Source organism: Cyrtonyx montezumae, unplaced genomic scaffold, assembly GCF_038088225.1.
Source record: "Cyrtonyx montezumae isolate F1298 unplaced genomic scaffold, pur_monq_1.0 scaffold_18, whole genome shotgun sequence".
Classification (NCBI taxonomy): domain Eukaryota; kingdom Metazoa; phylum Chordata; class Aves; order Galliformes; family Odontophoridae; genus Cyrtonyx; species Cyrtonyx montezumae.
Window position 1 is genome coordinate 10,186,406 of NW_027071914.1, and position 14,732 is coordinate 10,201,137.

The window sequence follows — 14,732 nt, forward strand, 5'->3', positions numbered from 1 at the left end:
GAACCCTCCCAAGCTGACTGTTCCAGGCCCTGAGCATCACAGCACCCTTAAGCAGGGTGGAAGCAGTTGGAAGGGACCTTAAAGATGGATAAAGATTCCAAACCCGCTGTCGAAGGGTGCTTGGATGAGGACAGTGCAAAGGAGGAAAGACTTTAAGTAGTGGAGTTTAGAAATGACATGTGGTTCAAGTTATTTTGAAAGCAGAATTCCTTTTGTAGGTGGGATGTTGGGCAGGATGAAAGAAAACCCATGGTACTCCCGTTTCTCCTCTCCCAGTTTCTCACCCTGAGCCAGCCAGAAGGGCAGGGTCAGTATGTTTATATGAGCACATGCAGTTTGCTCAGGCCTGGCGATGTTTTGGCCTTGGATTTGCTACTGTGTGCTTTGTGAAGGCCAACTCTTGGTTCCAAACAGGACTGTGGGATGCAGAGGTTTGTAGAGGTGGCTCCAAAGTATTGCTTAAGCACTTGGGTTTGGCACCATGTGATGTGGCTTCCAGATGTAAGCTGACATAATTGGTGAACAGGGTTCTGCTTTTAAATAAAGGAAAAAGCTTGTTTCTTACCCATGGTGGTGTGTGAGAATTTTCCTTACCTAGAAGATGTGTGTTTGGCTCCAAGCTGCTTCCTCTGAGGTAAAGGGTACAAGTTCCAGTGACTGTAATGGGAGAGTTACACTGGTGTGGTCTGCTGTAGAAATACTGCCTTCCAGATCTCTGGGTGTGTAGGAAAGAAGTGCCTGTGCCCTGCCAACTGGTTAAGAGAATTTAGTTGTTAATTATCTGTCACTTGGAAGGTACAACGATAATTCCGAGCAACTGCCCCGGGCATTATGAAATTATTGAAATCTCAGCTGCTGACCTGGCTGTCTCCTGTTGTTCTTAGCCGGTAATTCCTCTTGGCAGTGTAAATATTGTTGCTCTAAAAGCCATTTGGGACCTCTGATTGTTTTTTTTTTTTTTCTTTCTTTTTTTTAATAGATCAGAATGAAATAGTCTTATAGCTGTGCTTCAGAAATCCTGCTGCTGTTCTCTCAGGTACAGGTTGAGCTGGAGTTGTGGAAACCAGAGGGATGACTTGTCCTGTTATCCTTTGTGTGATTTATTCCTGGAGCTTTGTATTAACTTGAACACGATTCTGTATGTGCTTTGTGCTAGCATTCTGCTAATCTGCCAAGTGCACTCTTGTAGTTGGAAAACGCTAAGTTTTGTGACCTAGCAAACAATGCAGAAGAGACTGGTTTCATAACAGGTATGTCCTAGTTAGAGCTGTCATAAAATGCAGGATGTTGATAACTGTGTTATGGAAAGATAACGAATTAAAGTACGTTTTTCCTGAAGGGGATAATCAGCTTGATTATAAAAGACTGTCTCGTTTTCAGGTCAGCTGGTGGTATGCACACTCTGCTCCTGCGTCATGAAAACAAAACAGATCTGGCTCTTCTCTGCTCACATGCTCCCTCTGCTGGCACGGCTCTGCCTGGTCCCGTTGGAAACCATTGTCATCATCAACAAATTTGCCATGATTTTCACTGGTTTGGAAGTTCTCTACTTTCTAGGATCAAATCTTCTAGTGCCCTATAACTTGGCGAAATCTGCATACAGAGAACTTGTCCAGGTAAGACAGGATGGAACAATTTTATTCGCCTGGGCATGAGCATTTTTGCAGGAAAGAAGTAATAAATAAAAGTAGTTTGTCTGTTTTCTGTGCATCTGTTTTTGTGTGTTAGCTCATGTTTTCATAGTAATCCAAGTGCGTTCCTATCTGTAACATCTTCTTTCTTTAATTTAGGGTAGCTTACAATTTGTATAGGTGAGCAGTTAAGGCATTAGCCTGAATTATACTGCTCCTGGCTAGTTGAACAGGTTGACTTTGGTTGGATCTTACTTAGTCCTTCCTAAATCCAGGCTAAAAGACAGGACTGTGGTAGGATGGAATTTATCTAGAGCCTTATTAAGTGTGCAAGGTACTCCTCGTGCATTAATTACAGTAGCTGTTCATTTCAAGAAATACCTTTTGTATGAAAAGCATTTGTGATCATAGTAGTGTTTAACTGGGAGTACAAATAAAGCTGATTTTGACTGTGATGTGAAAAGTTGAAAGGTCTAGGATTTTCTTCAGAAAAGCAACGTTTCTGAGAGCTCTAACAAGAGTTATTGGAAACAGAGAAGGCTGATCTGACCCATATCCATTTGTTAACACTTTGACATCCAGTATATACATCTAATATATATTTGATTGAGAAACTGTTTTATTAATGCTACAGAAAGATTATGTTTCATGTTATTTATATAAAAATGTGTGTATATGTGCTTCCATATATCCCTGTATAAAAAAATTGGTACTTGTTTAAATTTGACTATGCATTAGTTCTCCTCTCACCACTTCCTGGAGTGTTTTCAAAGCGAGTCTTCGGTTTTCTGCCTTTTTGCTTCTTTATTCTGGAAGCACCCTAAAAACTAACTTGTTGAGCTCTTTCAAAACCATCTTTAAAGCTCTTCCTTGCTGTCATGCGTCATACACAAACCAAAACTTGGCCACGTTAGGAGGCTGACGTGCCAAAGTCTCAGCCTGTCAATGTTGATCATTATTGCCTAATTATTTTGCATGTAATTGGTCTTAGGAGCAAGATTGTCTTTCCTTGCTTTTACAGCACTTAACAAGGTCTGATCTTGTCCTTAACTAGATTGTATTTACTGATGAAAACAAGTTCAGGAGCTGACTGGCAGAGTGTCGATATCCATGTTTTCCAGCAGGAATATGAAAATCATTTTTACTGTTTCCTTTAGAAGAGAGAGGGAGAGCAGTACCATTTGGGATAAAAACATGCTTCTCCCCTGTTCTGTTTGAAGACTTGGAACAGGGTGGAACCAGCACCTCTATTTTCTACATGCACCTGCAGAGATTAGCTTCCTGATGTCAAATTCAAATCTGATATGGATTGATTAATATATCTGTTGTTTTATTAGACACTAAGTGGAAAGCAAATGTTATATCAAGGTTTTAGCTGCAGATGAGTTTGGGGGTGGAATAGTTGTTGTCTTATTTGCTCAGAATTGAATTCTAAGTGCAGCTGCTGTATAGGTCGTCTCATCTTTAGGATGCCCTAAGTTTGTGTGGTAGATAGCTGTCAGTGATACCTTTGTCCTGGTGTTAGTGACTTCACTGCTGTTGTAGGCTGAAATTGATCGCTGTTTTGATACCGGTGGTAAAACTTGGTGAATACTATGATGTGCAGCACCATTTTTCTTGACTGGAGCACCACAGTGGAGACAGCCCCAACTGGTCAAAGCAGTTTTCTGCGTATATGTGTAGTTCATCCTGCGTTTGGTGATACAGTTTAAAAGCAGGTCCAGAAGCATGGCTGTCTGCTTGCAGCAGAAGATGCCAGAAATGCATTATGGTTATGAAGCTACATTGTAAGCATGGATGACCCATCTCCAGCATGATGGAGCACTGTGCCAGGAGCTGCACAGGATTGCTTGGCTTGGTGACAGGCCAAGTGAGTCTCGTGTGGGCAGATACAGTTCCTTGACAAGTCTGCACAAAGCTAAAAGCAGGAGCTTGGCACTGTGTCCCTGCCAGCACCATACTGCTTGTTCATCAGCCACAGTTCATGTGGCAGCAGGTCCCATGAACCTAAGATCCCTCATGCTTGTCCTGAAGGACTGAGTAGACAACTCTTTAACGTTTTCTTGAAATAACAACTGTTGCATGTGTTTGCTAACCATGACAAATTTTACATCGCTGTGGAAAGCAGGTGATGAGGAAATAACTGTTAGGAGTGATCTCCTTTTGACTTTTTAAATTACGTATAACTGTGTGAAGTTTCAGCTTCCAGGGAGTCACTGCACTGTAACTTAGTTGTTGCAGTGCAAAAGATGTAATTGAACTTCTGAGTCTTCTGAAATAGCTTTTAACCATGGACTCTGAAACTCTTGGTTGATTAGGAGTTTGGTACCTGTTCTTCTGGACATACTTAAATACAAAATGCCTGAGGTATCTAGAGTTCCCTTTAAAACAGATCACCAAAGCACATTTACAGTGCTGAAGTGCTCTGGCTCATATTTCATTATCTAGTGTGTGTGGTGAGTTGGCAGTAGCTGTTGAGTCAGATCATTGCTCTGACTTGATGAGCTGGGAAAATGATCAGAGAGGGTGTGTGTGAGCCAGATGTGTGCATCTTTCCCAGGAGAGGACAGCCGATAGCAGCTTCCAGCCAGTTATCCACAGGAAGGGGCATTTCTGGTGGTTTGGTGCACAGTTGGGTATTGCTGCTTACTCAGGTAAGACAGTTGATCAGACTCTGCTGAGTCCAGGCTTTCCCCTTGTCAGGCTGTAGCTTGACCCCGTTTTTTGCTTTGGGGTGGCTAATGCAGTATGAACTGCCCTTGGTTTTATTGTGGCTGTACTGTTGAACAGCCTTTTGTTATCCAACCATGAATGATGTGAACCATTAACAAACTGTTTTTCTCTGTTTTGCCCAGGTGGTGGAAGTATATGGTCTGCTGGCTCTGGGGATGTCTCTGTGGAACCAGCTGGTGGTTCCTGTACTTTTCATGGTGTTCTGGCTGGTCTTATTTGCTCTCCAGATCTATTCCTATTTCAGTACACGGGACCAGCCTGCTTCAAGAGAGAGGCTCCTCTTCCTCTTCTTGACGAGGTAAGTAACTAGTCTGTATGTAGTTGCTTTTATGTTTTGAGTGTGTTCTGAAGCGTCTCTTCTAGAAACTAGATAGGTGCACTAGCTTTTTTGCACTGGATACCTCTCTTACTGCAGGTATGCTTCCCCTGCGAAGTTTCAGAGACGTCAGTTATGTTTAGGACAGACAATGTTAGTGTAGGACTGTAGGAAAGTTCCTAAAGAAAGCAGAAAATTCCTTTGATGAGGAAATGAGAAGAGCACACTTCTTACCTTTTCTATGAAACTGGGAATGATGTAGGTCTGTTCTCACCAGGCTGGAGAGTTCTTGCACACATATTTGCTGTTTAAGAAAATTTCTGTATGTTCCGTTATCCTTGATGTTCCTCCCAAAATCTTTTCCTTATCTGTATAATTGCTGTGATACAATTGTTTGTTTGGGTTTTTTTTGTTATGCTTTGAAGAGTTTAGCTCTTCAAGACAATTTGTAAACTTGCACTTGATACATAAACATAACACACAGAGCTCTTCAGGCTTTTCTGTGAGCTCTTAAGCTCCTCTGGGACCCTTGAATGGAACGTGGTGTAGATATAAATTTAAGGAGGAGACTGAAATTACTCTAGACGAGGAAAAAAAATAGGAATCGTTAGTCAAAATGGCCAAGGTTTTTGTTTTCTGATAAGCAGAACTTAAGAGTTCCTCAAATTCTGCAGAAGTACCATATTTAAATACTCTATTTCTCACTACCTTGACTGGCAGGAACACTTGAAAGCTTTATCAGCCCTGCTTAGGTTAGTAAATAGACAGAATTGGAAGGCTTACCAGAAGCCCTGCAAATACTGTATGTAAGCACTCCGTAATACTCTGTTGTGAATTGCTGTCAAAGAGGATCTCCAGTTCAAGTAGTCATTAAAACAAAGAAAATATCTCTTGGTTGTGCTTTGCTTATTTTTGAAGGATATTTTTCCTCAGAGCACTTCTGTCCTTTCAGACTACTGGACTGGTTCACTCCTCAGTTGGTTCATTAGCGTGACACATTTCTAACCACCATAATTTCTCTCATAAAAAGGCTACTCTCCTGGTGAACAAGCTAAGATCTTTTTATTTTATTTTTTTAATGAATGGAGGTGTTGATGTGCTGTTACCTGGGGCTGTGTATTTGAGGAGTTCCAGGTGTGTTATCCCTGGCTGACAGCTCTTCACTGAGTGCTGGGACACATGGTGTTCTGCACTGTGCTGTCTCTGCTCTGGCAGCTGTGTTTCTTAGAAGCCCAAGTGTACCCTGAGGCTTGGGCTTCTCCAAATAATGCAATGGCAGGATCAATAAAAGAGCACCCCTAAGGTAACAGCTGGGAGAGAATATTCTTCCTTGTCTTGTCTTGCTGCTTCTGACGCAGCATTTTGAAAGACAACTGTTGCCTGTGGACACTGCTGAAAAAGTCTGGTCATCCAACAGTGTTTATCACTTTGATATTTGCTTGCACTATTGCAGATCTAAGTGGAAAGTGTCTGAAGTGAATCCATCTGCTTTAACTCTTGAACTCAGTGAACCACCCAGGTGCTCTGGGGCTCAGCTGACTTCTGGCTGTGGCAGGACATAGTGCCACCGTGTGGTACAGCGGTGGAGAAGGATGGAGCAGTGCAAGACAAACTGCATGGCTCCAACCTGAAAGCTCTGCTGACTGCTGTACTAGCTTTCAGTACTTCCATTAAGCTAGTCCAGTTGTGCTTTCAAAACAGTTCACACCTTTAAGAGAATGAGGGGAGAGCTCATCACACTCCTTTTAATTAATGATACTTCTCTTTTTGTCTCTTTTCCTCTCTCTCCTCCCAGTATTGCAGAATGCTGTAGCACTCCATACTCACTGCTGGGTTTGGTCTTCACTGTCTCCTTCGTTGCTCTGGGAGTTCTGACTCTCTGCAAGTTTTACTTGCAGGGCTACCGAGCATTCATGAATGATCCTGCTATGAACAGGTAAGGGTGTCATTGTGTCAAGGGTCTAAAAAGAGAAAGACAAAAGAGATAAAAATAGAATTGATATAGAGTTGTGGGATTTTTTGTTTGCTTTATGACTTCAGAGCACTTGGCTATCCTTGACAGGCTTTCTGTACACCAGTCTCTATGTACATTGGCAGGATACAGCTTTATCACAAACTTCTTTGGAGATGGTTTATTTCTGTAACGTATTCAGGGCTGTTATGTGGGATTCAAAATTCCATAGTTTGATTATCTTAGTGCCTTCATTAATATGAGTCACCGGAAAATTTTCACTTGCTTGGATAATATAAGCACTTCACATTTACATTTTCTCATTTACCCTGTAGTCATGTGCGAAACATTACTAATCTTAGAGTCTTAAATCACAACACTGTATGGTTTGCCTGTTCAGAACTGTGGGAAATAACCAAAATATAGGAACTGACTTTTTCCTAATGCTCTTATTAACTTCTCTGATATGAGGTTGGGATCCTGTGTAAGGATCCATTTTTTTCAGTTATTCCAGCCTTAGCTCAGGACTAAAATTCAGACAGTATACAGAAGAATGTTTTACGTTTTCAATCCCCAAATATCTGTGTGATAATGGATATGAACTTGGCTTGCCTGGGAGTATTCCCCATGGAAACATTTTCTGGGGAAGCACGCAGTTGTAGGTGATCTATACTGTGATTGCTTCACGTAGGGTGCTGAAATGTGCTGCCTGGAGATAGGAAATGAAGTGTGATTTTCCAAGCCAGAAAGAAATGAAATGGACAGCTGTATTTGGAGAAATTATTTGTTTCCCCCTATATTTTGTATAGGTACAGAGAGAATAGACTGAAAAACTAATAGTTCATCTACTAATTTTTCTGAACTTGGGGTTGGTGAGGTGATACATTGAGGATTTTTCACCAGGGCCAAAAGACAGACAGGAATGTGGTGGTGAGTAAATGTAAAAGGTCCATTAAGTGCTGGAGGAACGATCATTGCTGTCTGCTGGGCTGGGTGAAGCCCCTTGTGCTGCTTCTTCCTAAGCCCCAGTACTTCAGGAGTTTCTGAAAACATTCCTGTCTGATTAAAGCCTGAACAGTTACATCAATATCAGCAAAAAAAAGTATCAATTGCACAGTTATAGAAGAAACAACATATTTTCAGGTATCTCTAGATGTATTTTTGAACCAAGAATGACACAGGAGAATGTGGTGGTTCTTTATCTTGATTGTGTTGTTCTGCAGGGGAATGACTGAAGGAGTCACACTTCTGATCCTGGCTGTGCAGACAGGTTTGATTGAGCTCCAAGTTGTGCATCGGGCATTCCTGCTCAGTATTATTCTTTTCATTGTGGTGGCATCCATACTACAGTCCATGCTGGAAATTGCTGATCCCATTGTCCTGGCATTGGGAGCCTCAAGAGACAAGTAAGGACAGGTTTCCTAAACTGAAAGTTACTCAGTGCTGGTGTAGGAGATAGTAAATGGGTCATTAATGGCCTGATTGGGATTTTTAGGAGCTTATAAAGCTATCATGTCTTATTTTTTCTGTTTTCAGATTTCTAGCCTAAATTCTCTAGTTTTTCTCTCTCCGTCCTGCTCCTTCACGTGCACACAGTAATGCTTTTCAGCACGTATGCTGGCAGATGAAGGTGAGTTGGGTCACCTGCTCCTGCTCAGGAGTGTGTTCATCCATCCTGCGTAAGGTCGTGCTGCTCTGCAGCTGTTGGCTGTCCACTCAGGCACTGCAGAGATCTACTCCCCCAAGCAGGTCTGCCAGCGTGCTTGTGTTTTCAGTTAAGCAAATCTGGGACTCCAGTGCCTATGTTTTCCTCCCACCACTCCACTGTGTGGATTTTGCTTACCCTCTGCAGTTGGGTGGGATTCCCTTTCATGCAGTCATTTCAGACTGCTATCGAGGATATATCTAGAGGTGACCTTGTGTTGGATATTCTAAAACCTATTTTTTACTAACATGATGATGCCAAAATAATAGTGTTTATTGACAGGAAATAAGATGTGGAAAGCTTACCTTAGTGTACCAGATGTTTTGATCGTGTGGGGTTGTTGATAAGTGTTGTTAAGTTCAATCTGTGTTTTGAAGGGCTCTATTAGTATCTGCTTTTGTTGTATTCTGTTTGTGTTTGCATCTTTGTTAATTGCTTGTGTGTTTTCCTTATTCATAGCCTGTAGGTAAGGAAGTAAGAGAATGTTTTACGTGCAGAGATTTTGTATAGCTTAGAGGCTACTTGTAGCCACTGTCCTGCAACAGTGTTAACTTTAAAATATACTAACAGAGAGAAAGGAAGTAGAGCCAGGATGTGAGCACCTGCCCAAAACTGCAGTTTTGATCTCTCGTCTGACACATGTCTCTGGCAGTTCAAAATTAACTAGGATCAAGATAAATTCCTCTTCAGCTCTCCCTCTTTCTCTTACCCACAGACAGAGAATTAACATACCTTACAGTAACATTCCAGTGTTTTTTCAGACTGTATTAAATTAGCCAGTTTCTGCTACTGTCTTGTTCTCCCAGTGTTCCCAGTTTCTCAATACCTTGTTACCAGAGTTAAATGAAGTTAAAATACAACCTGAGAAGCATGTAGTGGTAGCATAGCAATTATTATATTTGCTCTGAAAGCCTTTGCAAATGGTTGAGTAAAGAAGTTGATGATTTAATTTACGTTGGTAGAGAGATTGGAAAGAAGTGATAAAGAGGAGTAAAACACAGATATCTGCTGCTTCTGCCTAAAATCCTGCTAATTGGGAAAATACTTCTGAAGGCATCAGGGTTAAGTCTGGTGGTGAGAAGTACCTTTGCTCCACGTTTGTTAGCAAAAAGGCATAGAAGCACTGTAATAAGTAAATAATTTGGGAGAACTCTGTTTATATTGGAAAGTGCATAAGTAATTAAAAACATACTTAAGTTTTCTTTAGTGGACTTTCATCTGAGACATCCAGTATCTTAGGTACTTCATTTATCTAACTTCTGACTTGACCCAGTGTGGCAGTTACTGTAGCTGATTTTTGTCCATAATCTTGCATTTGTGTTAAAACAGCAAAGATCAGATAAGAGGGAACTCTGAGTGTGTGTGTGTTGCTAGCATGCATGCTGGGAATGAGACTGTGCCCAAGTAACATAAAAACTCCCTTCAAGAAGTTAAAGCCTCGAGCAAGCATCTAATGTGCTTCCATGTAGGGGTGAGCCTGCTCTGGTACTCACAGCTGACTTAGAAAAGAAATAAATGAAAACCTATTGTGTTGTTTGCAGGAGTCTGTGGAAGCACTTCCGAGCAGTCAGCCTCTGTTTGTTCTTACTGGTGTTCCCTGCATACATGGCCTACATGATTTGTCAGTTCTTCCACATGGATTTCTGGCTGTTGATCATTATCTCCAGCAGTATTCTAACCTCTCTTCAGGTAAGAATGTTAGTCCTGTAACAGAATCCCTGCCTTAACTCTGAGCCTGTGTTTCTGAAGGAGAAAAGGCATGATCAGAATAGAATAGGGGTGACAAAAGGGCAGAACAACAAGATGTGATATAAAATTTATCCTGTACCTGTGGCTAAAGAATTCCTAAGGGTTGACTGAGAACGTGAGTGAGTGGAAGTTGATATTTTGAGTTGTAAAGCCAGAAGGCTTCTGAGGGCATAAGTAGCACAGTAAAAAAAATATACTTCCCAGAGTACTCATTTATATATAGTTGTGTAATGATGGTTATTTAAAAGGAATTTGATGCTCAAGACACGGTATTGTAAATATAGCATGTGTTTTGCACTATGAGTATTTAAGATTTTCTAGTAATTATAAAATTGCCCCTCTTGATGCTTAGCATTTTTCTTTAATCAGCTCAGCTATGTTTTGGGCTCAGGGGAATACTTAGAAGGGGAAGCATGTGGGAGCAAGTGCAAGTGCTTTGTGAGAAGAAACATCTTTTGTCCATCTTGAAGTTCAGCAACAGTTTTGCTGCTTTGAGACTTGCTTGTCCTTTGTCTGATTTGGGAGCACTGTACGTACAGAGCTCCATGGGTAATGCTGAATGACTGAAGTTCCAGTTCAGGATTGCATGCTGAGCTAATGGTCTTGCACTGCCTTACAGGTGCTCGGGACACTCTTCATTTATGTTTTATTTATGGTAGAAGAGTTCAGAAAAGAACCAGTTGAAAATATGGACGATGTGATTTACTATGTAAATGGCACGTACCGGCTGCTGGAATTCCTCGTCGCGCTCTGCGTGGTGGCCTACGGTGTCTCAGAAACTGTCTTTGGCGAATGGACTGTCATGGGTTCTGTGATCATCTTCATTCACTCCTACTACAACGTGTGGTTGCGTGCCCAGCTGGGGTGGAAGAGCTTCCTTCTTCGTAGAGATGCTGTGAATAAGATCAAGTCACTGCCCATTGCCACTAAAGAACAGCTGGAGCAACACAACGATATCTGTGCCATCTGCTACCAGGTAAGAATAGAAGTGTCAAAATGCTGACTTGAATTTAAATACCTCTGGACTGTCTGTCCTATTTGATCTTCAGCTAATAAAATAGGTTACTTGAATTATGTTTAATGAATAACGTTTGTGCTTAATAGATTACTTGGTTCATCCAGTTTTGCTGTGTCTAAATTGATTTAGAGTTCTGGCATTGAGCTTTTTTGATATATAAAAACGAATCTGGATATGTTTAAACTTTCTATTTTTCTCTGTGGTTATGCAACAAACTGTCCTTGAGTTTCTCTCTCCCGTTCAGGTTGAGCTGGTCTCAGTAGCAGTAGTGAGTGTGCCCTTTCTTCACGAGAGGAACATTCCGTTACTGAAAGACAGTGTGTACTCAAGTAGCTGATTTGTTATTCATCCTTAGAAGCAGTTCAGGCTCTGGAGACACTGCTGCTTCAACTTCACGTACAATGTCAGTTTTGTAACAGAAACTTAATTATCAAAAGGTTATGGATCTATCTAGTGTAAGACAGCACAAGTGTGGACCTTAGAAATGAATGCTGAAAGTAATATCTTTATCACACCTCCAGCTCCAGAGTCTCTTTCTCTTGGATATAAATTGTAGCTATATATGACAGTGAAAGAACTACCCTAGGATGAATAGGTACAATTGGATCGATTCCAAACATAATACAAACGCTTTGAAGAGTATAACTACCACTGCCAGATTGAATGGCAGTGTTTAAAACGCCAGAGAGGTGAATGTGAGTCTCTGCTCTGAGAGCATTATTTGTTTGTTAGATTTGTAAGTTTGCTGGTTTTTACTTGCACACTTCTCTTAAGCCAACTAATCCAGCAACTCTTATCCTACAGATCCTTTTATTTAAGTGTAATAATATTTTGTAAACAAAGTTTTTGCCTAATTTCTAATCCACGCGTTATAAACAGTCAGCTCTGGTGGATGCTTGATGTGTGTGTGAATTTGAATGTGGGAGCTTTGTGGGTATGAACAGGAAATGTTCTCGTAGTTGCCTGGGGACTGCTTCTGTCTCTTCTGTGGCTGCTGCTCCCATGAGATGAAGCAGGACATGTGCAGGGTGAGAGGAATGGACCTGCAAATAATAAGATTGCTTTTGTGTGTGTCTTCCAGGACATGAAAACTGCTGTGATCACGCCATGTAGCCATTTTTTTCATGCGGGCTGTCTTAAGAAATGGCTGTATGTCCAAGAAACCTGTCCTCTGTGCCACTGCCAGCTTAAGAGCCCTTCACAGCTCCAAGGACTGGGGCCGGAGCCAGTTCAACAGCCAAATCCCGGTGCAGAGCAAAATGTCAGACCTGGAGAAGCTGCTGAGCCCCCCGGCACTGAACAAGACAGTGGGCCAAATACAGAAGACAGCCCTAATCAGAGCGATGGACAGGACAGCCTGGAGGCCTCTGCTGAGACACAGGGGCTCCAGGGCGTGGACAAGGGCATGAACCAGGGAATGAGTCCACGTGAAGCCAGCCAGGGAGCAGCATGTGCTGCAGAACTCGTGGCAGCCTCACAGGGGTGCCCCACTCCAGACCCGAGGGTCAGTGTCCAGCTCTGAGGTGACGAAGGATGACATGGGAGCAAACGCATTTCAGAGATCCTAGTTTGACTCAGAAGAAAACCCATCCTTCCACATCCCTGAGAGAAGTTCAGCTGTTAATGCTGGCCAGAACGTAACATCCTATGCTGATTTTCGTGGGCTGCTTGGTAGTGGTAACTCCAGTGAGATGTAGTAGAAGTGACTCCAGAAGCTCTCTGAACTGCGGGCATAGGAAGGATGTCTGGAAATAAGTTTAAGTTAAAGAGTGTTTTCATGATGTAGATAAGGGATGAGAAGCACGGCAGGCCTGTGAGAAGCTGTTGACAGGCAAACAAGATGCTGGATTTGTTTTGTTGATGCGGAGGGTCTCGAGTACCGCGTGTCCCAGGGTCCCAGAGAGGTGATGGGTGCGGTGAGCTGCTGGGCTCTGGCTGAGGGGCAGCTTTGGTTACTGACAATTCTTTTATGGCACGTAAGCAAAAATCAAAGATACAACAGCAGTGATTGTACTAGAAGGTGGAAGCACTCTAAATACGTCATGTATATGCTTTGGGTGTTCTTGGTGGGGCAACTGCATTTTAATTCATGTAATCTATACCGACTCCTGACTTTTATGATGGAGTCTTCAATATTTTGATGTATATGAAACTTTTGCTATTAATGGGCACAGTCTGGGCTGCATGAAGTAAACTAGAACTCTGATGAACACTTTGGCCTCCGCTACCGTGTGCAGGAGGGAAGTGGGATGAGTTTTAGGGCACGGATAGAGGCCTCGCAGGACTGTGCTGTGTAATGTTTAATTCTTGCAGCTGAATTAAAACAGTATTAAACTCTGGCGATATTTGCACTTTGGGAATGAGTACATTATTGTGTATGATCAGATTCCGCAAATGCCACTTCTGAAGCTGTTAATAGGTTTGCACCTTTTTTTCTCTGACAAGGACGTGTCCGTACTTAAATTTTTACATTCATCATGGCTTCAAGTAGAACTAGGAACTGGGATGGGGAAATAGGTGGGAGCAGGGGGGCAGGCAATTTTTTAATGTGAATTTTGATATGAAGAGAAATTAGTCACTTATTTATACGATAGGCTTGACTCAAGTGTTTTTCAAAGTCGGTATTCCTAATGTGAAATGTGATACTATTTTATTTTTAGTAGTAAATTTGGATGTAGACTGACAGACATAGCTGAATGTCTTAATAAATTACATTTGAAGATTTTTACACCTGGTATGTGATTCTTGTACTGAAATCCCAAGCATGAGAGGCTGTTTTGGAGCAGTGGTGCTCTGTAACCTTTGGAGATCAGTGGGACTTCTGAAGTGCTTTCTCCCCCTCCTTTTCATTCCTGTGTATGGCGGTACCTCCTGGCCAGAGGTGGGTCTGGTCCTTTAAAGCCTTTAAAACCTGTTTTCTTTTCACCCCATGGGATGGGAGTGTTGGTTGCATCATTTGTGATTCTGTCTCGGTTGCTTCCTTGCATCTTGTTCAGGATTTAGGTTTGCCTTGTGCCTCACGGTTCCTTGTGAAACTCGATAAAAGCTCCTAGTGTTGGCAAGGAAAAACGAGGAGAAAATTTTTCTTGAAGTCTTCTTTACTGCAGTGATCCGGGTCCTGCTCCTCCTGCTGCTCCGCCCAGCTCATCTCTTGGCAAAGAACACTTCATTTTCTGCCTTAAATTATTCATTGGCAATTGGCAATGCAAAAGCCAGAGGAAAGAACTATGGATTTACACCAATGTCAATGAGAAGTAGGTATACCTGGGAACTGCTCGTTCAGAATCAGAAGCTGCGTGGTGCCAGGAGCACAGGTCAGAACCACAGATGTGGCACTGGAAAGTACTGGAAGAAGCCTGAACGAGGAAGGCGTGTGTTGTCTTGCAGGAGGAACGGTGCCGCAGGACTACCACTGAAGCAAACCAAACCCAGCTGTTTGCTGGAGGACTGCGCAGTGACACCAGCTCAACCAGAAAGTGCAAAGAGGGCGTTCATTTATTTCCCCTCCACCCCAACTCAGAAATGCTTCTCTGGACCAAACTAAGTGTGCAGCTCAGCTAGCTCTAGAAATAACTCAGAAATCAGCCTGCGAGGAATGGGAGTGGGTGGGGGAAAAGAATACTGATAAG

General features: G+C 42.2%; 1 protein-coding gene across 2 annotated transcripts in view; it reads left to right on the forward strand.

The window, feature by feature from the left end:
• Positions 1–13,831, forward strand: part of RNF145 (ring finger protein 145) — a 39,296-nt gene extending 25,465 nt beyond the window's left edge. For both annotated transcript variants that reach the window (XM_065734677.1, XM_065734678.1), the window contains 7 exons: positions 1,381–1,616; positions 4,487–4,662; positions 6,476–6,616; positions 7,855–8,037; positions 9,878–10,025; positions 10,705–11,061; positions 12,185–13,831. In XM_065734677.1, the coding sequence (XP_065590749.1) occupies positions 1,381–1,616; positions 4,487–4,662; positions 6,476–6,616; positions 7,855–8,037; positions 9,878–10,025; positions 10,705–11,061; positions 12,185–12,625 (1,682 nt within the window). In that variant the 3' untranslated portion in view covers positions 12,626–13,831. The remainder of the gene's footprint in view (positions 1–1,380; positions 1,617–4,486; positions 4,663–6,475; positions 6,617–7,854; positions 8,038–9,877; positions 10,026–10,704; positions 11,062–12,184) is intronic.
• Positions 13,832–14,732: the final 901 nt, after the last annotated feature.